Source organism: Podarcis liolepis (genome assembly GCF_965112155.1).
Source record: "Podarcis liolepis genome assembly, chromosome: 14".
NCBI lineage: Eukaryota > Metazoa > Chordata > Lepidosauria > Squamata > Lacertidae > Podarcis > Podarcis liolepis.
Window position 1 is genome coordinate 28,149,120 of NC_139569.1, and position 27,295 is coordinate 28,176,414.

Below are 27,295 nucleotides of genomic sequence, written 5' to 3' on the forward strand. Positions count from 1 at the left end.
AAAGTTAATTTAAACATATCTTCAAAGTCAATGCGGGAATTAAAAAGTAAATCTGTTACATCAGAAACAAAGTAATAAATATATTGATTTACTCCAAATGCAAGCCTGCTAGCACTGTCTTACAGAATTCCTATACTGTAAATAGTGACTATTTGGAAAATGATTTGTAACTTCAAAGAAGAAATTGGCAGTTTCATTTATTTATTATCTATATCTGCCATTCTTTTTGGCATAAACATCTAAAAATAATTTGGCTACTCTCAGAATACAACAGAAGCGAAAAATAAAATTATCTATTCAGCTAATCCAAATATAATAAGCAGATGGTACAGAAACATCCACTTCCAAAGTAGAAAAACCTATATACGTCACCACCATTTAACAGTTTCAATGAATAAATTGTCAGGTGAATGAATCGATTTCTCTTCGAATTCACCCATATAAAATTAGCCAATTCTGAAGGCATGGACATCACAGTACTCTTAGTTTGCCAATTACATTTTCCAGAAAACAGAAAAACCTGATTCTTCAAGAGACTCGGCTATTGAGGCAAGATGGTATGTTAGTGGGTTCCTATCGTCACTCCTTCTGTTCAAGATGTTGGTTGTGATGACATTCCATTAAAGGAGGCGTTGAATTTTTAGTGATGCAGTCAAAAAGTTTATTTACTTTTAAAGCTTGTGTTTCACAGATTGCCCCAATAAAGACAGCTGAAGATGCTGATTTCTTATCAAAATATGTGTGCACCTTACTGGCTTTCCCACCTTCCTGTTGTTGGTGTGCTCCTCCTCCCTCCGTGTATGCTATGAAAGTTTGACCAATAGTGCATTGCTCTGTGTAGCAGAAATTACTTTTAAGAACTCCAAACAAGCTGTCTTTGCTAGAGACATTAGAGCTAAATCTCCTGCTGCCTTGCCTGAAAGCCTCAAAACGAGTTGAAAGCAGAGGAGGGTGATAGTGGTTCATTTTAAAAAATTAACCTGGGGACTCAGGACTGCCTAGAAGCCACATCCTCTGATCTAAAAGCCTTATTCTCCTGAGCTCAAATCTCTCAAGGCAAGAGTCTTTAGAAGCACAAAGGATCCTGCTGGAATCTGAATCCAATTCTGTCCAGCTTCCATAATTGTAGATACCATTGCTTTTTTAAAAAAAGAAGTGCCAGATATAACAAACTCATACCTTTCTTTATTAAGCATTGCTTAGTATGTTATTAAAAACGTTTCCCCCATCAAACTTGTAGAGGGCTACATGTTTATTTAATGCTTCAATTAGGGCAAAAGACAAGAGCTGCTAATTAACAGCATTATTTACTGACAGCTTGAATCTACAGAGCGTGGAACTTGCCCACAGCAAGTTTTGATGGAAATTTTGGGGGGTGGGGAAGAGAAGTCACATGGCATAGAAGCTGGAACAAAGTTATTATGCCTTTACCTGAATTACGTTGATCCAGACTGGAAATCTGTGTTTGAAAGTCCCAGATGGTATTGCAAATACTAACACCCACTATGATACCTTGTAGAATTAATTACAAGTTCCAGAAGGCAATCATGTTTGAGTCTTGTGGCTACCGGACTGAATGTGCCATGCAGCTCTATGACCCTTTAACTTATGTGGGGGCTCTAAATGTTAACTGCATGGAGTCTTTTGCTTACAGTAAGTCTTTGGAAATCCAATACTGACATCCTTTCTCCATCTCCTTATCTAAGCTTTCTGTTTCTCAATCAAGGACCTACAAAGCCTTATGCGGCTCAGACCCATTACCTCAAGGACTGCCTGTCCCCATATGAACCAACCTGGACCCTGCAATCGACATCTGAGGCCCTTTTCCATGGACTTCCATGGGAGGTGCAGAGGGTGACAACAAAATAATGGGCCTTTTCAGTGGTGGCTCCCAATCTGTGGAATGCTCTCCGCAAGGAAGTTCGCCTGGTGCCATCGCTGAATATTTTCAGGCACCAGGCAGAAACATTTCATTTTAACCAGACCTTTGGCTTTTAACTGTACGTGGCCTTTGAGAATGCACGGGGCGTTTTAATGGTTTTTCCACCCTGGTTTTAATTTATGTATCTTTTTTCGTAAACAACTAACAAATTTAATACATAAATAAATCTGTCTATATTCCATATCTCTCTTACACGTCTACATACAGTCCATTCAGGGTCCCTACTGAAATGTAGCAAGGTAAACTAAGATATAGTCAGTACATAAAAGCGTTAAGAAACTACAGAAAAATTTCCACAAAGGCATTAAATCTTGACAGTACTAGTCAAATTCCACGAATTTCTACAGATGCATACAGCCCCAGCTCCGTCCCACCCTTCTGATAGCCAACTGTAACTCACTCTTCCTATTTCTGCAGTCCACGAGACGACGATTGTGTTTGGTACTGTCGTGGACAGCCGCACAAGTGAGGTGATGTTGATTGGTCTGCTAGGTCGCTTTGGTTCAACCCCATTTTTGGTTGGTGGAAGATAGCCCTGAAACAACACACACATCACCATGAATATGCAAAGCAACGTCTCTTTTGCCACCTTGTTTGACCTTGAATGACCTTCCAGAAGTCAGTTATATCCCTTTTATTGATAGGGAACTGAGGTTGAGATGCAGGCACCTGATGCCCAATGACCAGTGCCTCCCCTTACTCACTGCCTTCCATCTCTTAATGAATGGGAAACAACATCCAGTCCCTGATATCCTCCTATAACCTCTCAGGAGGAGCAGCAAACTGGACAGGAAGTACAGAGTAAAACGATTCCAAAGTCCCTCTCAGGATCCCCCACTCCTGCTCTCTTTAAATTTCCCTAGACCCCAGTCTATATGTGAGCGAGGGTGTGAATGGCAAGTGGCAATGAAACATTGTTAAGTGGGAGTCACAGAAGAGCTCATTTGCTTTTCTTGTGTGTCACTTGTTGAATCTTTCAATACAAGACTTTGGTAGCATTGCCTTGAATTATCCGGTGCAATTCAAGACACCACTATTCACTTCAATATCCCCCAAACAATTTTTTTCTTTTCCCCCCCAAGAAAGCATCTTTAACTATTGGCCAAATTTCTGAGGATACTCACAGGAAGGCTACATGGTTTTCCATTAACTTTCACGCAAAGATTTGGTGGGAAGTGATCTTCCTGTGGGCAGCTGGTCTCAGATAAGCAAAACCTAAAGACAAGACAGTGAGTTCAGGGACATTTTATATTAAATTCTATACAGGGTCTGTAAATACTACAAGTGACATGGGGAAATATCATTATCTGTGAGCCAGTGTCCCATAGTGCTTTGAAGCAGCCTTCACTAATCTGATGCCCTCCAGATAGTTTTGACAACAAATACCATCAGCCCAGCCCAGACAGCTATGCTTCCACCAGCTCTATCACTGTACAGTAAGCCCACAATTTCTCACTTTACATACACAATCACAACTTTATGTGAGTCAATATGGTGGCATGGACCCCACTCCAAGAAAGAAAGAAAAACACAATTATGTAAGCTAAGAAAATCTACATACATCTTATTTTGCATCCAATTACCAAGTGTGTAAGGTATAATCTGAATTAAATATTTCAGACTTTGAAACTTGGGGGCCTCAAAAGCTAATAAATCAGACAGGCTACAGACTCCTATTGGAAGAGAAGCAAGACTGGGGCCCCCAGAGGGGAGCACAAAAGCTTCATTCCCTGAATGACAGATGTTTCTGAAAAGACACACTCTTATCCACGTATGGAGGCTTCCACAGATTGTGTAGAGCAGTCCCCACCCCAAGGCAAAAATGGGCAAACACCTGTTGTATGCACATCAGAGCGCCATGTCCTCTAGTTCAATCACTGGATGACCTAAAAAGGTATCGCCAATATTGGGAAGAGGATTTGCTTAAGGCCCCCAACCAAATTTTATTTATGTCATTTGTATGCCATCTCATATCATAAAACTTCTCTGGATGGTGCACCCAACTAAACTACAGAGTAAAACAGAAAGACATTAAAAAGTATTTCTGAGCCATCCCCTAGATTCCACCATGGATCCTGCATGTAACCCCTGTGGTTAAGGGCTTGTGCCGCAGGCAGCCTGTCACAGGCTTCTTCCACCTAACATAGTCCTATGAAAGCTGCTTACAACCAATGGCGATATTCCTTCCTATTGTTCCCTCTTCCACCTCCAAAGCTGCCGCGGCTGCAGCTCTCTCTAATTACTGCTGGCGCACACAGTCAAGATTCTAGAGCTTCAGTTCAGCCACACTCCAATTCCATTCATCTTCCTGATATCAGTGCTTGCTGCACGAGCTAGATTCTCCTCTGTGGGTCTGCAGGCACCTCCCTATCCAAGATGCTGACAAAAGAAAGATCAGACCTCAAGAGGCAGAGAGCTGAATTCAGAGGAAGAGGCTGCTACAACCCTTTCAACAAACATCACTAAACAGAATGAATGAAATTACATGCTCCCGAGGAGACTCAATTATACCCCACATTAATAAATCAACAGCTAGCAAATTGGGGGATGGAAAGAGGGTGAAGTTTAGATTCTCCCCATCACCTGCCTTTAGTTCAATTTGAAACTCAGACATGGATTTAAAAGGCTAATGTTTGCACATGAAGGTGTTAAGCAGAAAGCAAGGTAGCAGTGAACAATCTTTCCCTGTCTCTGTCTTTCTTGAATCCATTGAACAAGATCCTGTTTCAGGGTGGAAAGAGGGAAGAGGAGTTGTGGGGCCACAAGTGAATCAGGGGCTAGTAAAGTGAGAAGCGTGTCAGATGCAATTAAGACACACAGATATCAAGAGGCATAGCTACTAGCACAGAGCATCATTCTGGGGCTTTAGGTCTCATTGATTTAGAAATGGCCACTGGGCTGCATCAAGCACTCTCAACCACAACACATACAGCCTCTCCCCTGAAGGTGCGTACACGTACACACACACACACACACACACACACACACACACACACACCAAGGTGCAAGTCCTCCTCTGGCAGATAATGACAGAATTAATCAAAGCAGCAGCCAATTCTTCTGCCACAGGCAAGTAAAAGCAACATAGGAAGTAATGAGGAGCTGCTGCTTCTCTGTTTACCAATATTACTGGGAAGGGCGGGTGCATGGAGTTTACAGTGCATAGAGTTATTGTGCTTCTTCCACAATTATTGGAAACAGAGTAATAATAATAATTATTATTATTATTATTTATATACCACCCTATACCCGGAGGTCTCAGGGCAAATAAAATTTATGTAAAATAAGCATGATCATATATGCAAATCTCAACCATCCTTGGTAGAGAATTTAAGGGGGGGGGGAGTCCACCAAAACATAGACTGAATTGTAGGGAAACAATACCTTAGCTGGACCTGCACAGTGAAGTCACATTTGGTTCCAGAAATATCCCTAGCAAAGACATTAGACATCAGTTAAAGACTGTACATTACAATAAACCAATGCAAGATCTGAGTATTTAAAGGTCTGAAAAGTTAAACATGTCACTCACAGTCTATGCTGAGTCACTGACCAGAACTGGACTTATTTGCCAGGATCATACCTTACTGTCCACACACACACACACACCCCATGGGACCTTTGCAGGATGTTAGAGCAAATGAACCTTTGATCTGATCCAGTACATGGGCAATTGACCTCTGCAGTGCTTCCTGTAACTTGTATCACTTTGCCCAATTATACAAACAGAACACATAATAGCAATTCCATAAAGACAGCTTTGGGCCAGCACTCATTAAACGACTCAGGCAATGGACTCTAATGGGCTTTCATATGCTGCTTTGGGAAACAGGCCTACGCTTCAACACACTCAAAAAGCCTGGGATCCATCTTGGGAGGCTCACCAGGCAAGCTCTTTTATTTTCCTGAGCCTTTTAATCCAACCTGTTTTAATTCTACTGATTGCTCTGACACTCCTTGCTTACTTACTTACCTATTTTCTTACATTTTATATCCAGCCTTTCTTCTGACATGGAATCCAGGGGAGCAAAGTTGCGGCTCCAAAGTAGTCTCTCATCCAGGCACTGACCAGACCTGGACCTGCTTAGCTGCAGCCAGGTGGTGGCCTCATGTGCCTTCAGACTATACCATGGGACCACTGGGTCAGTATGTTGCATGATTAACAGTTCTTCTTGCAATTTTGGTTTGTTGAAAGGGAGGGTATAAACCCCTAAAACATGTAAATAAATAAAAATATGTCCTCATTTCCATGACGGACACTCCTTCTCCAAATCCCTCCTGATTTACTCATACAGAAAAACCCTTTTCCAAATTACTGTAGCTCTCCCTTGCACTTCTACTCTAACCACTCTCTTTTAGCTCACTTTTGGTTATTAAATTCCAAACATCTGTCTTGTTTTTAAATCTTACAGTTATGCACACACATACACGTGTGCGCGCGCGCACACACACACACACTCTAAAATGGTTCATGCATTTCAGAATTCAGATGCACAGGACTAAAAGGTGTCAAAAGATCACTACCACTTACATGGAACTGCTGATCTGCTGCACTTGCTGTGGAGTCAGGGCAAATGCAAAGCAGGTTTCCCGAAACCGCTGGCTATTATCGGATGCTATGGGAAAATAAGAGGAGATTTGAGTGTGCAAGAGGAAGGATCACTGTACTCATCCATTTTGGAAAATACAGACACCCCACCCACTCCTGAGAAGCCATGAACACAGCCTTCCCCAAACTGGTGTTGTTGAAATAAAACTCCCATCAGCTCCACCTAACACGGCCAATGGTCAGGGATGATATGAGTTGTAGTCCAACATCTTCTGGAGGGCACCAGGTTGGAGAAGGCCAATTTAATGCCAGGCCCATGTTTCATCTATAATCAGAAAGAAGATCCACAACCTCACATATATTCTAGAGTTGGATACTTCTCCCAATAATGCACCCTTACCTTCTCCCCTGATCAACTTGAATATTTTTTCAATGCTTCCAAAAGAGAAATATGGTCAAACCTTGGTTCCCAAACGTCTTAGTTACCGAACAAATAGGCTCCCGAACGCTGCAAACCTGGATGCATGTGTTCTGGTTTGTGAACATTTTTTGGAAGCCGAACGTCCAACGCGGCTTTTGCTTGAGTGCAGGAAGCTCCTGCAGCCAATCAGAAGCCGCACCTTGATTTTCAAACCTTTTCAGGAGTCGAACAGACTCCAGGAACAAATTAAGTTCAAGAACCAAGTACCACTGTACTAGAAAAAAAGAACTGCTATGAAATATATACACTTTTGGAATGAATGGAACGCTCATAAGACAAGGTTTTCCTCACTACAAATGTGTAGTACATAAACCTTTGTGCAAAGCAATCTACAGCAGGGTGGCTAACCTTCAGGTGTGGTTGGACTCCAATTCCCATTTTCCCTGGCCACTGCCCATGCTGGCTGGGACCAATGGGAGCTGGGAGGCTAAAAATATCTGGAGTGCCACAGGTTTCCCCACTCATGTTAATTCCTGTGTAGACACTATGGTAAAGACATACACAACATCCAAATGTTTTCAATGTTGCTATAAAGTGTAACATACAATATTAAGGATTAGCAGAGATTTGGTGACTTGCTATACAAAACAGTTTCAGCCCCAATACTATACTTACTTTACTTTATTACCAACTTTGTGGTTTCTATTTTCCACTAATGCAAGCACTTAAGTAGCATAGGACAGAGAATCTGCACCCATCTCTCTAGCTAGCATTGGATATATTCCCCACCTTGCTTGTACAAATATGCATGGGTTTACAAATTTCATAAATATATCAAATAGTAAAATCTGGTACATCAGTGGTAGCCAACAAAATACCGTAGTTGTGCTGGTGTAAGCTACAGTAACAGTATATCCCCACTCTCCTTCTCCCGTGTGCATCCTGTGTCAAGGGAGAAGGGAAAATCATTGTGCTGCTGGAAACATGTTGCATAGTGCTACGCTGAATAAAACAATAAAGCAAGTTTAGCTTTGACAGGAGACTATGTATTCTGTATATATTTCAGGCTTTCCTCCCTGCCCCCACCCACACCCTGCCAATCTCCATAGTGTCAATATTTATTGAAATCTTAGATTTATATGTAGGCCTTAACCATGCAAAAAGTGACAATTTGATACAGAACTTAAAAACAGTGGTCCTAAGAACCAAAGAGGTAAGCCTTAAGAGTAGCCAACACAGTAAACTTTCAGATGCTTCCAGTCTCTTTCTGAAATATCAGAATAGCTTATTATTCCACTATAGATGTCATCAGGTAATTGCTGTATAGACTTTAGCATTTTTCAAATGACTAGTTTCTTAAACTGCATTTCTTCCCACTAAAAACACTGACACCTGTAACATTGTAAATCATTTCAATGTATCTATTCATTGAGTAATTCACAGAGCAAAAGCATATCAACTCATTCACAATGAATTACTCTGCTTCCAAAATACCTAAGTCTTTTGATTCTGTGAGGCTTTTAGTATACATCTGTTCAAACAAGTGCTTGCAGTACAAGGCAATGAAGAATTAGCTCAACAAAAAAGGGACTATGTTTCATCAAATAACAGGGTAATTTAATTAAAATACCAAAAAACAGAAAACAACAAAGCATCCAGGGAAAAGCTAGACATTCATTTTCCATTTCTCAGTTGGCTTCAATGAAGGATGCAACACTGCAGTGACTAAATAAGTTTCCTTCCAAGCTGGGAATTTTTTTAACAACCACCACGATGTATTACAACCTGTGATCCCAAAGTCAGAGCCTACCACTACACCGGCATATTTTGTGTGACAGCAGATTTGGCAACACTGGGCTGGAAAGCTGCACCATTTAAAGGAACTGAAAGCAAAAATAATCTTCCTGATTGTAAGTGGGAACTGAGAGTGAGCCAAATATATCACTAACAATATATTATTCATCAAGATGGAAGCTAGCCAGAACTCTAGAACCAAAACCATCTCCCCTGGGGAAATGGCTGAGGAGTCTTTTTTATGGGGGGGGGGAGAGGATTATGGCTCAGTTATTGCTTATTCTTTAACACTGCAGACTATTCTGGGGTCCTGGCTTATTTTACAGTTCTAAAATGCAGAAATTCTTTTAATATAAAGTATTTATTTGAGGAGAAAGATAAAAGTTTCTATCATCTATTTTCATTTAGTGAGTACATCAGCCTTACCCAACATGGTATATTCCGGATGTGCTGTATGATTCCGACTCTCATCAGCCCCAGCCCCCATGACTGTGCCAGCTGGGATCTTTTGTAAATACAACACATCTGGAGGGACACAAAGCTGGGAAAGGCTGACGTATACTTTACGTCTCATTCTTCCCCTCAGGAGCTTGACAGCAACACATGGGTGATTCTCCCTAGATCAGCGGTTCTCAACCTTGGGTCCCCAGATGTTGTTGGGCTACAAGTCCCTTCATCCCTGAGCTCTGGCCTTACTAGCTAGGGGTGATGGGAGTTGTACTTCAACAACATCTGGGGACCCAAGGTTGAGAAAGGCTGCCCTAGATCATACAACTACCACACAAAGTGGCAAAGGCCACAACAGCCCAAGGAGATCCATGGCTGACTGGACAAATGCAAATCCAACACTATATCCACAACACCACACTGCCTGGCTCTTCTTTTTAGGCACCTTAAAATATATGCATGTGAAACACACACAAAGTGTTTGGCCAAGTGAAGGTGTATGTAAATTGTGTATATTGAAGACTGGGGTTAAGAGATGCAATTAGAGCTGCAGGAGAAAATGTTTCAAATATGAAGGCATGAAAGAAAATTTGTAAAATCTAGCTGGGATGCCTCTATTTCCTTCCGCTTAAAAAAAGCGAATGTGCTTCTCTCTCTCTTGGTAGTAGCCAGTGGCTAAATATAGCACCACAATCTTTCTCTTTTAAAATATTTCTTGCCGTGTTGGGAAAAGCTCCCCTCCGATAATCATTCAGAAATGCTCTTCTACTGCCTTTGATGAACACTGTACTATTCAGCCTAGAGCAGGCTACACCACTCTATTTCAATGGTCATCAGCTCAATTTATTAGCTAAGAACGCCTTCCATCTTCCCTAGCAAATTGGCCATTGCTAAATAATTAAAGAGCTCACTGCGATGACTTAAGGATAAAATGTATAGGGAAGTAACTGTCTGCTGGGTAGGTTTCATAGTACAATAAACTCTGACTTATTTAAAATGAGAAAGTTCTATTGCTGAATTGATGCATTACATTTCTCTTTCTGAGAAAGTGATGCAAAAGGAATCTCCTGGAGACAGCACAACATTATAGCAAACATATTAAGGTCCATAAGAGATGCAGTGGCTCAATGGAAGTAGAGTCCTGCAAGAATTCTGACACGTATTGCCAGGGCTTGATGCATCCAGATAATGCACAGCCTATGGCACACCTATAGCAACATCATGGCCATGGACACTTGCTAACTGTGGACTCAACAGGGGCAAGAGAAATCTGTTCCCTTTTGTGTGGTTATTTTGTGTGTGTGTGTGTTGTGTTTTCATTTCCACTCATTCCTCCATACCTTCAAATAGCTTCAGCGTGTCATTTTGAGGACAAAGATCCTATATTTAGGTACAGATACTATTCTCTGCTATGGGACCTTGGAGAAGGGTTGGTGCAACTCCTAAGGATTCTGCTGAATGAAGCCAGCCATAATTCCCAGTAGCAGAATCCAGCATTTGTAAATAAGAGCCATAGAGGCATCAACTCTTAGAACTGGTTGAAAAGAGGCAGTATTCTTGAGGATCACCCACGGCATAGTGAAAGGCAATGTGGGTGGCATAAGGCAGCATGGTTTTGTAAAGACCCCAAAATTTCCACTTGGCTTACTAGCCAGCTCCTATTTGTGCTCATCACCAATTCTCTGCACAGAGAGTCATTGAGAAAATGCAGAAGGCTTGGGGGAGATGTGAGATTTTCCTCAAAAATACCAAAACAGTGTAAGACGCTCTTGATGTTTCTCAGCTTCTCCAAATCTCAGAACAAATGAGATCAGACCCACACCACCCTTCTCAAGCCCTCTGCACATTCTCAAGGACTGAGGGATAATTGCTGGTGAGCAAAGGGCTCATGGAAGAGGCATGGTTTTCTGTCACTTGCAAAAAGCTATAACACCCCAAACAACGCTCGTCTCTTATTCTCTTCATACCATGAGGCATCTGAGAGCCTAATGGAGGCAAGGCACTCAACAAGTGACCTTCATGCTGTTGGGCTGGGACACTTGGCCTTGGTAAGCAGATGTGGCCATGCTTGTGGCCATGAATACATCAGACAACATGGTAGCTGCTCTATGCAGAAGACACAAACTGCAGACACCAAGGAAAAACGCACTATTCTACCAAAAACCTATGCTTCTTTGACATGGCATTAATGCCTAAAGCAAGCCTTGTATTGTGGGTACAAACAATGAAAATTCACTGCTGCTTTCTGGCTCATTATGATCTTTCAGTTGCCTCTTGAGGAGGACTTTTCTTTGAAGCAATACTTCTTAAAGTGCCAAACAAAACACCACTAAGTCAAACAGAAAAGCAGCCCAGGGTTTTGGGGACACAAAATGCCTGCTGGATTTATGGCTAGTCGGTCTATGAACAGATGAGGCTCAGATTTTTCCAGAGTGCGTGCTGCAAGTAATGAGTGGCATGGAGAAACCCCCACGGTTTTAGAGCCTGTTACCTCAAGATGGAGAGGAGATAGCAGAGCAGGGGAAGCAGCAGTAAAGGAGGCGAAGAGGATATTAAAAAGATCCTAATTTCATTTTTAAAAATAGGGAAAGATTTAGAACAAAATATATTAGAACAATAGAAGGTGGAATGAATGTGGTCTGCCAGAATTCAAAATGTAAAACTGAAGTTTTCATTTGAATTTCAGCTTTTAAATGCAAAATATACCAATGAAGAATAAAACAAAAAATAAAACAAAAACAAATTCATTGTTTCCAAGTTTTTTTAAACCGTACAAAAGGAGTAGCTATTGCACTAGAATATCACATCCAGAGCAGAAGAAAGCAGCAAATCCTTTCAACTCAATTGTAAAACTTTTGAAATCCTATCACAAAACATAAAACTGTATGTGCATTCTCTTCCATTGCTTCCCACCCCCACAAGAGTTTCTCAGTTTCCCTAATAAAATGTTTGATGTACATGTAGTTTATTAATGCTTGGGCCACAGGCCATTCACATAATAAAATCTTTATTGGTTATGAAAAAGGTAAGTATTATTTACTGACAAAACAAGAAGTGCCAAAAGTTTATGGACTTGAAATACCAAATATTCACACAGCTTCAAGCAGGGTCTCACAAATTTGGCCTGGATTAGGTAGCCAGCTAGTTTCTAGAAGCCCATAATGCTTGATTTTCTCAAACATCCCTCTCAAAACAAAACATCCCTTTGGTACTTCCTGCCCAGAAGGGGGTTTTACTGGGGTAGGGAATAGTGTGTTTGCATAGCAATCCATGATACTAATCCCACCAACAACAAAAAAGGCGCTCTCTACATTTTTGTTTTGCCAACTTTAAAAAAGCTGTTTCCTCTGCTAAACACCCCCCCCCCAAATAAAGTGCTCACTGGCAAATGTATTTGTGAACCCTAGGTTTCAAGTTACCTTGTGCAAGCAGGTTCCTTGGGAAACAGTCTTTTTCATTTTAAAACTGTAAATGAATTCTGGTTGCCAAGAACAAAATGTGAATGACGTTAAAATGATAATTGTCCTGTTCCTCTCAAGCATTTTAATATTAGCCACTCTTGGAGACAAGGAGCTTAGCTAGAGTGACCAAACTTGTCTAACCCAATATGGCATGTTTCCACTTGCCTGTTTTCAAAAGTTTCTAAATCTAGCCAAGGTCTTCAATATGAAGATTTTGAGCTGGCGATAACCCAGCTCTGGAACTCTTTCTTGCAGTTTGAAGATACAAATGTTTACAAAAGATTGAAATACATCAGAATATTTTTATAGCAAACCTAACCTGACCAACCAAAACTGTGGTCAATAGGTACAAGACGTTAGCCAGGGTTGTGTCCCTAAGGAATGTGCCCACATCAAGTGTGGGCAGTCTTTAGCCCTCCAGATGTTGCTGCTCCTCAACTTCCATCAGCAAAGATGACTAATGGCTAGGGATTATGAGAGTTGTAGTTCAGCAACATTTGGAGGGCCAAAAGTTCCCTACTACTGGCATACATGGATGGGGCTTGAGAGCACTCTATTAACAGTGGCTTTGGTCCCTCACAGAGTACGGACTTCAGAACTGGTGCTGGGAGATACCTGCTCAAGATTTTCACCTTTGGTGTAAACAAGAAAGCATAGCCAATGTGATGTCATCTAGATTTTGTGGACTACAACTGCCATGAGCCCCAGCCAGCAAGATGAACACTCAGGGGTGATCAGAGTTGTAGTGCACAACAGCCACATAGCACCCTGTTAGTTCCTCCTGGTGCATATTATTATTTTTTAAATTTATTGGTCCTTTTTTCAGCAGGTTAACTCAAAGTGACCTACAACATATATATATATAGTGTCGCACATAGCTTCAACATCTACATGAAACTGCTGAGAAAGATCACTCAGGGATCTGGAATTGGCAGTCACTAGCATGCAGATAATATGCATCTCTATAGCCATGTTCTGGCATTTGCATTAAAATGGGGACAGGAGCAAGCAATCCTGCCCCAATGCCCCCAGACATGCCGGCTGCTCTCCAGACCTTTGTACATTTAGTGCCAATGCCTGAAGAGTGTGTTGAACATACTTAGAACCCTCACTGTAAGCCGAAACACTACCTTATCAGGGTTTCCGGTCATAGGGAGGATTTCTAAGCATGCTCAACAGAACTTAAAAATTCTCTTCAGATTGTACTGCTAAATGTGTTAAACATCATTCATAAGTGCCTTGAGTGGCTCATTTGTCAGACACAGAAGGGTGGGGTATAACTGCCCTAATAAAGAAAGAAAAACAGCAGGTAGACGGTCTACATGCCTGAGAACCTGAAATCTTCTTCCAAGCCCTTTACAAAATACTCATTGTCAGTGGAAAATGCTCCTTAGCCTTATTCAACCCTTTTGCATTGTGCAAAGTTAGAGATGTACACCTGAGGCAGATCAGCTCGTGTTTTTAAATCAACTAGAATACAAACAGATTGGTTTCACTCCCATTCATCCTCGTGAATCATTTAAGTGGATTGCACTGGGTTATTATTAATAGCTAAAGGTATTACACCCAGATGTGGCAAGCCGGGATTCCTTGGGGCATTAAGAAAGGAGGTTCAGTTCAGTTTGTTCTCAACAAGACACCCTATGAGATTTGTGTACAACCTCATTAGATAAATCTGCCACAAAAGCATATTCAAATTAGGGAGTGGGGTGGAAAATAAAGACATCTTCTCCAAAGGCTCCTTGAATGGCTTGGAGAAAAGTCTCATGCACAAACGTACATTCTTTTAACACCACTGACATTGAAATGGGTCTACAAGCATACATGCAATGGCTTTTCTACACTTAGCTATCTGGGAACCTCTTAGGACTAAAAGATTGCTTTTTCATCTATGATGCTTGTTGTACTAAAACTGTGCTGTAATGTTTGTTCTCCATCTCTAGGTGTCACCACAACACTCTTTTCTAACAGCCCTTATCAGCAAAATAGAAACAGAAGTCTTTCATACACTTTCTACAGTAGGGATGCATGAGGCTGAATTGCACTTGCTTTACACAAGCAAGTAATTTGGAAAGCGAGAACCAATCAACTTACACAACAGAACCCATGGAAAATGAGGACTGCTTCAAAGAACAGTTAAATGACATTTTCCGCTACATAGTTTTCAACACAAATGAACTCCCATGTAAATTACAGGAGAAAAAGGAAGCCCAGATGGTTCCTTATAAAAAGTTGTTAGATGTTGTTAATCAGTTTGAATCAGAGAGGGATGCCAGAAGTTGCTAGAGTTAGAAGTAGCTATAATTTTGCTACAGTTAAGGAAATTGTCAAGCAGTTGTGTCCCAGATACTATGGTCCACCAAATCAGGAATGTTTGTCTTGCCTTCTCATTAGGAAACCAGGTCTATCAAAGCTCTCCTGGGGCCAGAAGGAGTATAAATCTGTCTTTGTTGCAGTCACTGTATCCATGTCCTTTTATTAACAGAACTGGCATGGTGATGGGGTGAGATTGATGCTGCAAATGTTTTAGGCAGAATATAGCCAGGACTAGCAAGAAATTTATTTCCATGTTTCTTAGACAATCAAGAGTGAGTTGATCATCTTTCAAACAATTAGAGGTTCCAGTGCCTCACTAATCCACAGACAACTGCTATCAGGCAAGGTAAGCATTGGAACTAAAGCAACTTATCATCCTCGTTACATGCATTAAAAGAGAGAGGTACACAGTGTCATTCACAATTATCAGGGCAGAACACTGTTTCTCAAGATATCGAAGAGGTCAAATCCCTAAGCCATTAATGATTGCCATCACCAAACAAGGGTGGGGTGGAGGGATCAGAAGGAAATTCGAATGGTTACCATGTAAGTATTTCAAAAAGGGAATCATCCTGTCCAGAAAGTATTTAACTCCACTGACAAAATAAAATATATCCAAAGAGTAACAATGACCTAGGATCTGTTTTCCCAAGGAAACAACTCTTCTTGAGCTCTTCCACAAGTCACCAAGATGACAGCATGAAAACAAAAATTCCTGTTGTGCTAGGAAAGGGCCTAGAGATAGAAAGCCAGAGACCCTGCAGGGTTGGCTATAATCCAGGCAGGAAGAGTCACAAGTGACTGGAATTTACATCAGCCTTTTAGAGACTGAACAAGTGTTCCAAAAAAATGAAGGGCACATTCAAAATACTAAGTGCTTCAGACCCATTTGTTTACTACCTTGAGACAGACAGTGTTAACGAATATTTGAGAACAATGCTCTGACAAGGACAGTTAAATGCATGGTAACATTATCTATGACAATACAAAATAACTTTGAAAAATGCTTATCTTCACATCTATTTTTTAAGGAGCACCTTTTCAAGCTTGAGGTCCCCTTACCAGATCTGAACTGTATGAACTAGTTTCCCAAAAGACTAAAATAAATTATAAGCTAACACACAGACTTTTGTGAACTGCCAACTTTTGTGGATCTATGTGAAAGGCTAAATTCATAGATTTTCAGACTTAAATGTTTACCAACATTTAAGGTAGTACTCCACAGCTAGCTTCCTATAAAACATCCCTTGGAGAATAATTTGTGAATGAACCACTGTAAACTGATTATGACAAAACTTCCTGCTCTTCACATTATTAAATAGTAGGTTAACTGCATTCTTGAAAAGGTATCCAAATGACTGCTTCCGTCAAACAATCTCTGGGTGAAATGTTTGACAAAACTGTGGGCTACACCCATAGTAGCTTCAAGACATTTAATTACATATGCTGGCAATATCTGTAACCTTATTTCCCTCTTGCTTGCCTGCAGATTAAACTTTTTGCAATGGGTCATCCGCCCCACCCCTCCCATAAGCAAATGATTAAGACAAAGACTGGATAAGGCAACCGACAGACCTATGCACCAGCATTCCCAAGGAAGGAAAAGTATAGCTTAATGACCTTGTATTTATTCCCTATACCCTCATGCACAATGAGGGCATTTGTAAAAAGTAACAATCATTGTTTATTATTAATATGCTTTATTACCTGCTCTTCACCACCAGGGTGGGTCACAACAATTTAAAATTTAACATTAAACACCGTTTAGAACAAATGACAATTAGAAGCATAGGGTGGGTCCTAAAATACACATCTCAAGTGCCAAAGGCCAGGGCAAAGAGATGAGTCCTTACCTAGGCTGGTTGGCTTTATCAGTTCGTCCAACAAGTCGTAAAAGGGTAATTTCTGAAGCTTTATGTCTGGATGGACAGGATGGAGTGCTGAGGTAAGGTGGGGCAGTTCCAGTTCATGTTTAGGTCCCATGAGAGAAACAGGGAGCAAAGGTGATGTTGCAGGGTGGCTATCATAAGCAAGCTGTGGAATGGTAGATGGTGACAAAGTACCAGATATAGAGCTTGAGTGGACGCTGGGGATGGACAAGTCTGCAGGGGTCATGATTTTCTGTGGGAACCGCCGCCTGTACAGTTCTTTGATTTTCATTTGGACAGCAGGACTGCAACCAGATTTGAGCAAATGCAGGGCTTTCGTAAGGAGTTCGTGTTTGCGGCCGTGCTTGTTCCTCCCTGCGTATCCAAGAAGTACTTGCAGCTCAGAAACTCGGAGGCTCATCACCATTTGCTTGAAGACAAACAAAAAGCCAAGATAAGTGTTATTAATATCGCACCATCATTGTACAAGGTGTTTTGCAGAATAAGCAAAGCAAGACAGAACCTTGCCCCAAGGAACTTACAGCATAATTTAGGAGGGAGGAGAGAGACCAGGGTAACAAGACACACACATAAGAAAATGCAATTCCACATATTTAGGCATCATTTGGGCTATGGGTGAGGAATAAAGACTTAAGTCAAAGACTAAACAGAAGAGATGGTCTTTGAACGTTGCTTTGAAGGGACGGAGTGGTTCTACAGAGTTGTTCTCTGAAAGAGTTCCAGATATGAGAGGCTGCAGAAAAAAACGACTTCCCTACAAGCCCTTTTGGAATGAAATGCCATGTCCCTACTAACTTTGATGAGGTTTGAGAAGCAGCCATCCACAGTGGATTGTAAATGTTCTTCAAACTTGAGACCTGAGAAACACTTTCGCTACGGCAGGCGTAAGTCAATTTGCCCTAAGATCTCTTCCTCTCTAAAAATGGTTCTACTCATTCTAGCTTCTCAGTGCCTTGGGATCAGGCTACCTGGAACATCCCACTCTTCCAGATATACTTTCTCAAACCTTAAGAATATATCTAGAGGTCCTGCCCTGGGTGCTCTTGCCAAATGGTGGGCAGCCACCAGGGAGAAGAGAGCCTTTTCAGCATTGGTTTTTCCCTGATATGGAAAATTCTTCCCAGGAAGGTTTGCCTGGTGTCATTTCGGGAGTTTTTTCAGTGCTTTCACTGCATCAATGTAGGTTTCCGTCCCCATACCCTTAATGGTTCTGTTTGTATTTTAGTTGCTTTTTACTTACTTATTGCAAGCTACAAAGAAAATTTCATGCTATGGAGAGGCATACAAATGTCACAAATAAATAGTGTGCTTCTGTTCTTAATAAACAGGGCTAATGCAGAAGCTCTTGCCCATCCTTCCAGTATCTAACACAGCGTATAGCCTCATATCCCAAACAATTACTTTTCCATGGTTCCATTATACTCCCCCCTAAAGCTTGCCCGATGCATTATATGTGCATAATATCCAAACTGTCAAAAGACTGAGGGTTACTACAGAAGAACTGGGAGCAGGAGGAATGCTGACGCAATATATAACCTAAAACTCTCAAGTAAATGGTTGCATTACATCTGCTCTAGCCCCTAGAAGTTTTATACTGACACCTATGAATATGAAAAATCTAGAGCTCCTTGGGCCAGGCTGAGCCTTATTAAATCTCCAGAACTGGCTTCCAGAAAAACAAGGGTGGAGCTCACAAGTCTGAAATATTTTTCCATCTACGAAAGTATACTTAACACGCCCAGAATTTGTGGAGTTTAAGCTCAAAAGGTTATACACTCTCAAATGCAGCAAACTGGCTTTTAAATCAACTGAAAACTACCCTGTGTGTTAGACCCAAAAAACTTGTTTGAGGAGCTATCCCCATTTCTTCTATATGTTGTGCAGCAAGATACACAAATCCTTTAAAAAAAACTTAATAAATGGACGAAAATATAAAACCTAAGGAATAAAAGTGAGCAACTGTGGGTTGTGAAGTCTAAAAAAGTATTCAAGAATGCCACATTCACCTTGATAAAACAAGCCTCAATGAAACATTTTAAAGCATCATAACCTAGTGATTTATACAGCAAACTCACTTAATTCCTACTAGAAACTGAATAAAGCACAACTATTACTACAATTGTAAAATATATCCCTAAACATGGACTGTGCTGTCTACCTTCATTTTCTTAAAGCAATCTCAAGAGAAGAGTTTACGTTGGACTTATATGGAAGAGATCATGGTGGTTAAGAAAACCACACAAGGCACCTAGACTCCCAAGCTCCTGAGTAGTAGCTTGAAATTCAGTATTCCCTCAGTTATGTACATAGTCTGCCCCTCAATTTTTTGAATTTTTGCTAGCCTTCACTGGGACCATCAGATATTTTTATTTGTAACACACCTTGTGACCCAGTTTGCGGAAAAGGCAGTATATAAATAAATATAATATTTAGTATAATATTTGAGGAAGCAAAACTAGAGAATGAGATGGAAAGCCATTTCTCAGTAAAAAAAAAATGCTAATAGTTTCAACTGGTCCTTTCAGTCTATCTGAAATATTGTTTGTTTACACTCTGTCATCACCTCATAAAGTTAAAGACTACCATTTAGCCTGTAAGCAAGAACCTAATATTTCCTGTTTGGCCACATTACTTTATATACTAATTCCCATGTGGTGGTTGCCTGCATTATTCATGGCATGACTCTCATCAGATGTAGAACCTAACCTTGCCTTCTTCAGCCCCCACCTCATGAATCATGTGCATCTTCTTTATTGACCAAGTCATCTAGCATCACTGCATATGAGGATGCTCACGGAAATAAAAGAAGTACAGTGGTACCTCGGTTTAAGAACAGTCCAGTTTAAGAACAATTTGGTTTACAAACTCTGCAAAACTGGAAATAGTGTCTTGGCTTGAGAACTTTACCTCAGTCTAAGAACAGAATCTGAATGGTAGAAGGGCACCGGCAGCGGGAGGCCTCATTAGAGAAAGCGTGCCTTGGTTTAAGAACGGTTTTGGTTTAAGAACAGACTTCCAGAATGGATTAAGTTCATAAATCGAGGTACCACTGTATTTGGATTGGGAAATATTCAGTTCTCTTATTCCTCCTGTATCTCTAACAATTGGGCATGGAAAGGGAACTGTATTCCAACTGAGCAGTGCTAATCTTCACAGGTGTGTAATGTTGTTTTGGAGAAAATGAACTTCCATCTTGCGCAATAAATTGTTGCACTGTGTCATCAAAAAGTTTCCATCAAGAGGCACTACTTTGTTAAAACTGTCAAATTCTGCAATATAGCTAGAAGGACAAGCCTTCCATCCAGATTTTTCAATGTAGAGAGAAGAAGGAACACCTAAAAAACCTTATCAGAAAGCTACCCCATACCCAAACTGATTTGAGTCTTGCCCATAGTGCACTGCAAAGCCTTGAACACGTGTTGCAGTCAAGATAGGGAGGTTACAGCAGATGTCATCATTCTGATATAGCTCTATCCAAACCACAAAGAACAATCTTAGAGAAGCAGAGCATGTGGTGTCCAGGATGCTGCCAGTGAACTGTCGTATACAGATAAGGAATATTCCGCCCTTGCTAGCTGTTTGGTCTGGAAGGAGGACATGTGTAATGCTGCTCATATAAGAACAAAGGAACACAATGCCTATGATGAGATTGATATTATTTTGGGATCAGTGCAGTGCAACTTTGAGTAAGCAGCACAGCACTCCCTCCAACTTGTTCATGGCTAGAGGCTAAGAACTTGCAGCTCTCCAGATGTTGAACTCCAACTCCCATCAGTCCCAGCCAGCATGGCAAATGATATGTAAGGGGGTTAATCAAGGAATAAAGAGAGGGGAAATAACTTCCTGCGCTGAAATACCCAACATTTTCCTCAACCTGATGCCCTACTGATGTTCCTATCAGAGCCAGCCAACAAAAAAAATAATGGTCTGGTATGATAGGAGTTAGATAGAATAGAAGGTGAAGAAATGGAGGCAGTGAGATTTTACTTTCTTGGGCTCCATGATCACTGCAGATGGTGACAGCAGCCACAAAATTAAAAGACGCCTGCTTCTTGGGAGAAAAGCAATGACAAACCTAGAAGGCATCTTAAAAAGCAGAGACATCACCTTGCCAACAAAGGTACGTATAGTAAAAGCTATGGTTTTCCCAGTAGTGATGTATGGAAGTGAGAGCTGGACCATAAAGAAGGCTGATCGCTGAAGAATTGATGCTTTTGAATTATGGTGCTGGAGGAGACTCTTGAGAGTCCCATGGACTGCAAGAAGATCAAACCTATCCATTCTTAAGGAAATCAGCCCTGAGTGCTCACTGGAAGGACAGATCCTGAAGCTGAGGCTCCAATACTTTGGCCACCTCATGAGAAGAGAAGACTCCCTGGAAAAGACCCTGATGTTGGGAAAGACTGAGGGCACAAGCAGAAGGGGACAACAGAGGACAAGATGGTTGGACAGCGTTCTCGAAGCTACCAACATGAGTTTGACTAAACTGTGGGAGGCAGTGGAAGACAGAAGTGCCTGGCGTGCTCTGGTCCATGGGGTCACGAAGAGTCGGACACGACTAAACAACTAAACAACAACAACAACAACTGTGAATGAAGAGAGAACATCATGGGGCAATACAATAAAAATCCTACTTGCAGCAAGACTTGCCCCCCCCCCCAATTTGACTAACATTTGCTCCATCATTCATTGTTTTAGAAGACAAACTGGTAGAAATTAAGATTCATATTAAGACCACTGAGAATAGCAGTAAATGGTTCATGAAGGATAATAGAGATCCTGGGCTATTATATATGGGCTTGCCTTAAATTCCAGTTATAAGATTATAACTTAAGCATCCCATTAGGAAGGGATTATAAGACTATCATCATCCAACTGCTGCAGAACTGCAAAAGGAAAGCAGGAGAGAAAAAATTTCATGGACACTCAGGTCCTTGACAGACAGGCAGTAACTTACTTCATTTTACCTTATGGTTTTGGAATACTAAAAGCCAAGGGTTGTTCTAATGTGAGGGAGGAGGGAATATATAAACAAATGTTATCACATAGCTTCACCTTTAAGTACTATTCAGGTAGCTGAAAGGAAAGGACTCTTCCTTTCAGATTTTGTATACAGAATGAGAATGCCCCACCCCACCCCAGATCACCATGGCTGGGATACAGAGCATTCACACTTTTCTTCCTTTCCAAAGAACATGATCTTCCTCCATCCAATGAAGTGTGCCTGCAGTTATAAAAGCTAGAACAGAACAGGCCAATCTGTTCAGAGCTTTGGCTGGTTCTCTCCTAGTCTTAGTTCATAGCTCACATATCAAGGATGACGCAGGGAAGGAGGCAGGAAGAAGGTGTAAGAGAAGGATTTTACCAACATACACGCAGGAGATCCAAAACAGAGCACCAAAGTCCAACATCAGCCCACGGGTAAATCAGGAAAACAAATGAAATCCATTAATTCCCTTAGGACATTATCAAAGTAACACTAACAGCACACAGAATAATCCTGATGATTTCCTAACAATATAAGCTAAAACTCCAGCAAAGCAATTGTAAGTAAAATTCAGAGACCAAAATCTAGATTAATTGAGAACTAACTCTTACAAAACAAAACACAAACAACTTCAGTGGGTTCTGAATACAGCAATCAGATAACTGACTGATGATGGATTACAGGAATCATGCAACTATCTTGTTATACAGCTTACAGGAGCATTATACAACATGGGGCTAAGTTATCTGAAGGACCACTTTCTGAGATTCTTGGGAAGGTCCTTCTTTCTTGTTCCAACACTGGAACAAATTTAGCAGGAACTCAAGGAAGGTCCTTCTCAGTGAGTGCTCCCAAGATTGGGAACTCCTTGCCAAGGTAGGCCCAACTAGTCTTGTTTCCAATGACTTCCTGCCAGCAAACAAAGACATTTCTTATTCAAACAGGTATGTGACCTATATGCTCACTTGTAAATATGCTGAAATTGATTTTAACTGATGGTTTTCTTTTGTGCCATCAGCCCAAGAGACTGGAGTCAATGAGCTGATGCAGGTTGCCCAAATACATGTCTCCAAAACTTGTACCCCAAATTCCGCAACCAAGACAGAGTCTTCAGTATGCCTCAGGATCAGGTCAGTCTTTTTAGTAAAATCTACCCACCAACACTTCTGCTTTAAGCTTCATTTAAAATTAATGGAGCATATGAATTGCACAGCATTACTTCCTTCCATTTCAATGGGGCTTTCCCCATGCCTATAAGACGTGAGGATGTACAGTGGTACCTCGGGTTAAGAACTTAATTCATTCTGGAGGTCCATTCTTAAAATGAAACTGTTCTTAACCTGAGGTACCACTCTAGCTAATGGGGCCTCCCACTGCCGCCGCACGATTTCTGTTCTCATCCTGAAGCAAAGTTCTTAACCCAAGATACTATTTCTGGGTTAGCGGAGTCTGTAACCTGAAGCGTATGTAACCCGAGGTACCACTGTATATCCTCACGTCTTATAGGCATGGGGAAAGCCCCATTGAAATGAAAGGGAGTAATGCTAGTGAAAGATGTTTGAGATTTATTTTCTGTCAGAATTTTATTGTTATTTTTTGTATTAAACAAGGCTGTGGGTTTTAACAGTATTCTTTATTTCAGTGCTAGAAAAATAAAGTCATCTTTGCTGGCATTTTCCATCTTTATTACCAGTGTTGTGTTTAGTCATGCAGATGGGAGCTGTTTTACATTGCTATTTGTTAGCCTAGTTTAAAGACAAGTAATTGCAGAAAAATACATTAGCATTAGACACTGTCTTAGTGTATACCGTGGAGTGTCTAGAGGAGAATTAAAAGTGCTTGCAAGAATCAAGACAAAAGGCAAAAAATAAAGATGACATATTTCAAGGGAGTCAAGAAGGGGTTGTCAGATTAATCTTCCTTTTGTTATTTAAAAAAGAGATTGCTCCCAAATTCCCTTCCATTCAGCTGGAGAAATGTTGTCATTACTTTGGCAACCATCACTGGAGTCTACTAGTCCATAAGTAATTTGAAAGAGCCAGTTTCAACATTGATTTCCCCCATTCTCCAATTCCCACATGAGATGAGATGCACATTAATGGCTCTTTCTTTCTATCTAAAGACACAGACACCCAGGTTATTTAAATTACTTAATTTTTTAATTATTTTATTACTGAAGTGTACAAAAAAGGAAATGCAAGCAAGTATAAAGGAAAATACTAGAATGACTTGTCTAATATTATAGTAACACTTGATATATCACTTTTACGAACAGTTTAAACTAATACAAACACTCCCCACTCGCTCCAACTTCACTTCTATCATAATTCTGATTTTTTATTATACACCATGCCTTCACATTAAATGTTCCCTGACTGTTCCTTGATGTATTTGACCACAAGACCCCAACCACTTAAGCACTTCCTTATACTCCTTTTTATCATCATCACCATCACTTTAATTATCCCTGGTTGTTCCCATTACTTTCTAATCTGCTCAACTTTATTTGGTTATCACCTATACTTCTACCATCTGGCATGCACTAACCGTGATATGATGAAAATATGCACAACACCCGTGTCTTTTGGTATACAGTGGTACCTCGTGTTACAGACGCTTCAGGTTACAGACGCTTCAGGTTACAGACTCCGCTAACCCAGAAATAGTACCTCAGGTTAAGAACTTTGCTTCAGGATGAGAACAGAAATCGTGTGGTGGCAGCGCGGCGGCAGCGGGAGGCCCCATTAGCTAAAGTGGTGCTTCAGGTTAAGAACAGTTTCAGGTTAAGAACGGACCTCCAGAACGAATTAAGTTCTTAACCTGAGGTACCACTGTACTAATACTTAACATAACTATAATTATTATTCCATAATTATTCCAAATTAAAAATAATGCAAGTATCACCTCAGTTAGCAAACACCAGAAACTTTCCACATTGAGGCATTTCTACCACATATGATAGGGGGAAAAGATTACTGTGTTGACAAAAGCCAACAATGACAATTTCCCATTTCCCGCACTATTTATTTTTCCAAGATGTCCAGTGCCATTAGGTAGCTATCTTAATATAGTTTTCTTTGTAGGTTATAAACACTATGAAAGCTGTCCCTTTACTAGTTGAAAACCAACAACCAGTACTTCATTACAGAGAGAAATGGAAAAAGGAAACACAAATATAGGTGAAGTTCTCAGTGGCAATGCTCTTTAAGGTTTGGTAGATTTTTTTCAATAAGTATGTACTTAATGCATTGTAAGTGTGTACCACCTTGCGAGGCAGTGTAATTCTTTGAGAATAAAGTCAATATTTACATTTAGCATTTCTAGTCTGGCCTCCATCTTGCCCACGAGGCTACCTGTAGCCATGCATTGGCCAGGATCCAAAAAGTTACCTGGATGCGCCCAGTAAATTTGAAGATTGATAATCAGGACAGTGAACAGAAACTGCTTGTTCAAGTACACTGGAGGGAAAGGGGAAGTAAAGAAACAGAAATGTTATTGGGCGGAAGGGAAGAGATTGTTCTGAGGAAAAGAATTTAAGGAACAGAAACTGATGGTGTGCAGAAAAGAGGGTGGGGCGAGGACTATGGTGACTGTTAGGGCCTGGGTCAGAGAGGGAGGTGGATTCTCCCTAGAAGGAAACAGCTCTTATGGAAGGAAGATGGAGAAGTCCAGGGCAGGGGTTGTGAGACTACCAGATGGCAAGTAGCTTTGCTGGCAAGAAGGTAGCGGAGCTACACGCAGGGGGAACTCAAGAGTGGCGACAGACACAGACTTCTGCCAAAGATATTCAAAGCTGCTCTTGAGCAAGAGCACAGGAAGCATACAGAGGATGTGAGCCAGCACTAAGGATTAGGAGGGCAGATGGAACTATAAGGAGGGAGATGGGAGGACAAGAAATAAAGCTGGCAACAATAGAATCAAGGCGATGGGGGTGGAGGGGAAAGACACAACTGAGGATCAAAGGGGCAAGAGAAAGGATATGGAGGAGGCCCTACAGACAGAGTGATGTTAAGCAGGTATTGGTGGGAAGGCAATGAATCATTGGAAAGGATACAAAATACTTTTAAAGGCCTTAATCTCACAAGTGCTAACAACGCCTTTACACTGACCCTGAAAACAACTCTCTTCTTCATAATCAAGGATCCTTTTATGCCCATAAAGAGTTCACAGTTTTTTGTCATCTACAAATAAGAGCCCAATGCTGAAGACTTTCTACCCTCGGCTTTAACTGGAAAACATGACTACAATAATCTGGAGTAGAGTTTAACTCTGCTTTCAATACTTCTTGAGAACACTCTGAGATTTGCATCATTTCATCCCATAGCAAAAGCATGCCTCTGTCTGGAGAAAAATTATTTGGGCCTTGAGGTGTGTTGGGGAAGCAAGTAGAATGCAAAAGCAGCAACAGGAAGTTGCATAAGTATTGAAGATTGCATTTTTATCTGCCACAACACTCTGCCTCAAATTGTTCATTGAGCTATTGAGCATCATCTTAGGATTTCTTCCATGGTGAGCCAACATCAGTGCAGATCCCATCAGTGATCTGATGGAAGCCTTTTTCTTTTTTTGATGGCATACAATAACAGTTTAGACACACAAGTAGAGCATTTTCTATACAAGGTTGACCTGTCTCAAAATGTTCCCATGCCTTACAAGCCTAAACCCCTCTTCCCACCCAATGTCCTTCCCTTATTCACACACTTAAATCTCCAGCTTTGCCTGCCTAGCTAACTTTGCATGCAGAACAGATATCATTTCTTCAAAAGAAGCAGCAGAGGAGTTTGGATTTGATATCCCACTTTATCACTACCCAAAGGAGTCTCAAAGCGGCTAACATTCTCCTTTCCCTTCCTCCGCCACAACAAACACTCTGTGAGGTGAGTGGGGCTGAGAGACTTCAGAGAAGTGGGACTAGCCCAAGGTCACCCAGCAGCTGCATGTGGAGGAGTGGAGACGCGAACCCGGTTCCCCAGATTATGAGTCTACCGCTCTTAACCACTACACCAAACTGGCTGTTTTAGATCATCTGAATTTTACCATCCTATCTAACAACTTGTTTTTTCCCTTCCAGGACTGCAACAATGCAGTCACTATCCATGCAGAGGTACAAATCCCCCCCCCCCAAATACTTTTGACAACTGAGACCTTTGCATCAGGCAGACAAGTAACTTTGCAGATAGTATGCCCATTACAAATCTAGGTCCCTAAGTAAATAATCTAAAATTAAGAACATAAGAAGAACCTGATGCATCAGGCCAGTGGCTCACCCAGTACAGCATCTTATTTTCACAGTGGCTAACCATATGCCTATGGGAAGTCCCCATGGCATTACCCTCAGAGGCACATCCTTCTTATGAGAGGATATCAGTTCATCACCAGAGGGATGCTCATTTTTTAGACATCTGTGCTCTTTTCCTCATTATGATCCCATCTGTCCCAAGACCCCGCATCCCAGAAAACCCACAAGGTGACATCAAATTGACATCAAA

At 41.0% G+C, this 27,295-nt stretch overlaps 1 protein-coding gene across 3 annotated transcripts in view; it reads right to left on the reverse strand.

The window, feature by feature from the left end:
* Positions 1–27,295, reverse strand: part of PIAS1 (protein inhibitor of activated STAT 1) — a 48,340-nt gene that overhangs the window by 9,948 nt on the left and 11,097 nt on the right. For all 3 annotated transcript variants that reach the window (XM_083475081.1, XM_083475083.1, XM_083475082.1), the window contains exons 2-6: positions 16,784–17,228; positions 6,474–6,558; positions 5,327–5,374; positions 3,067–3,157; positions 2,343–2,477 (exon numbers count right to left, since the gene is read on the reverse strand). In XM_083475081.1, coding sequence (XP_083331207.1) covers positions 2,343–2,477; positions 3,067–3,157; positions 5,327–5,374; positions 6,474–6,558; positions 16,784–17,228 — 804 coding nt within the window. The remainder of the gene's footprint in view (positions 1–2,342; positions 2,478–3,066; positions 3,158–5,326; positions 5,375–6,473; positions 6,559–16,783; positions 17,229–27,295) is intronic.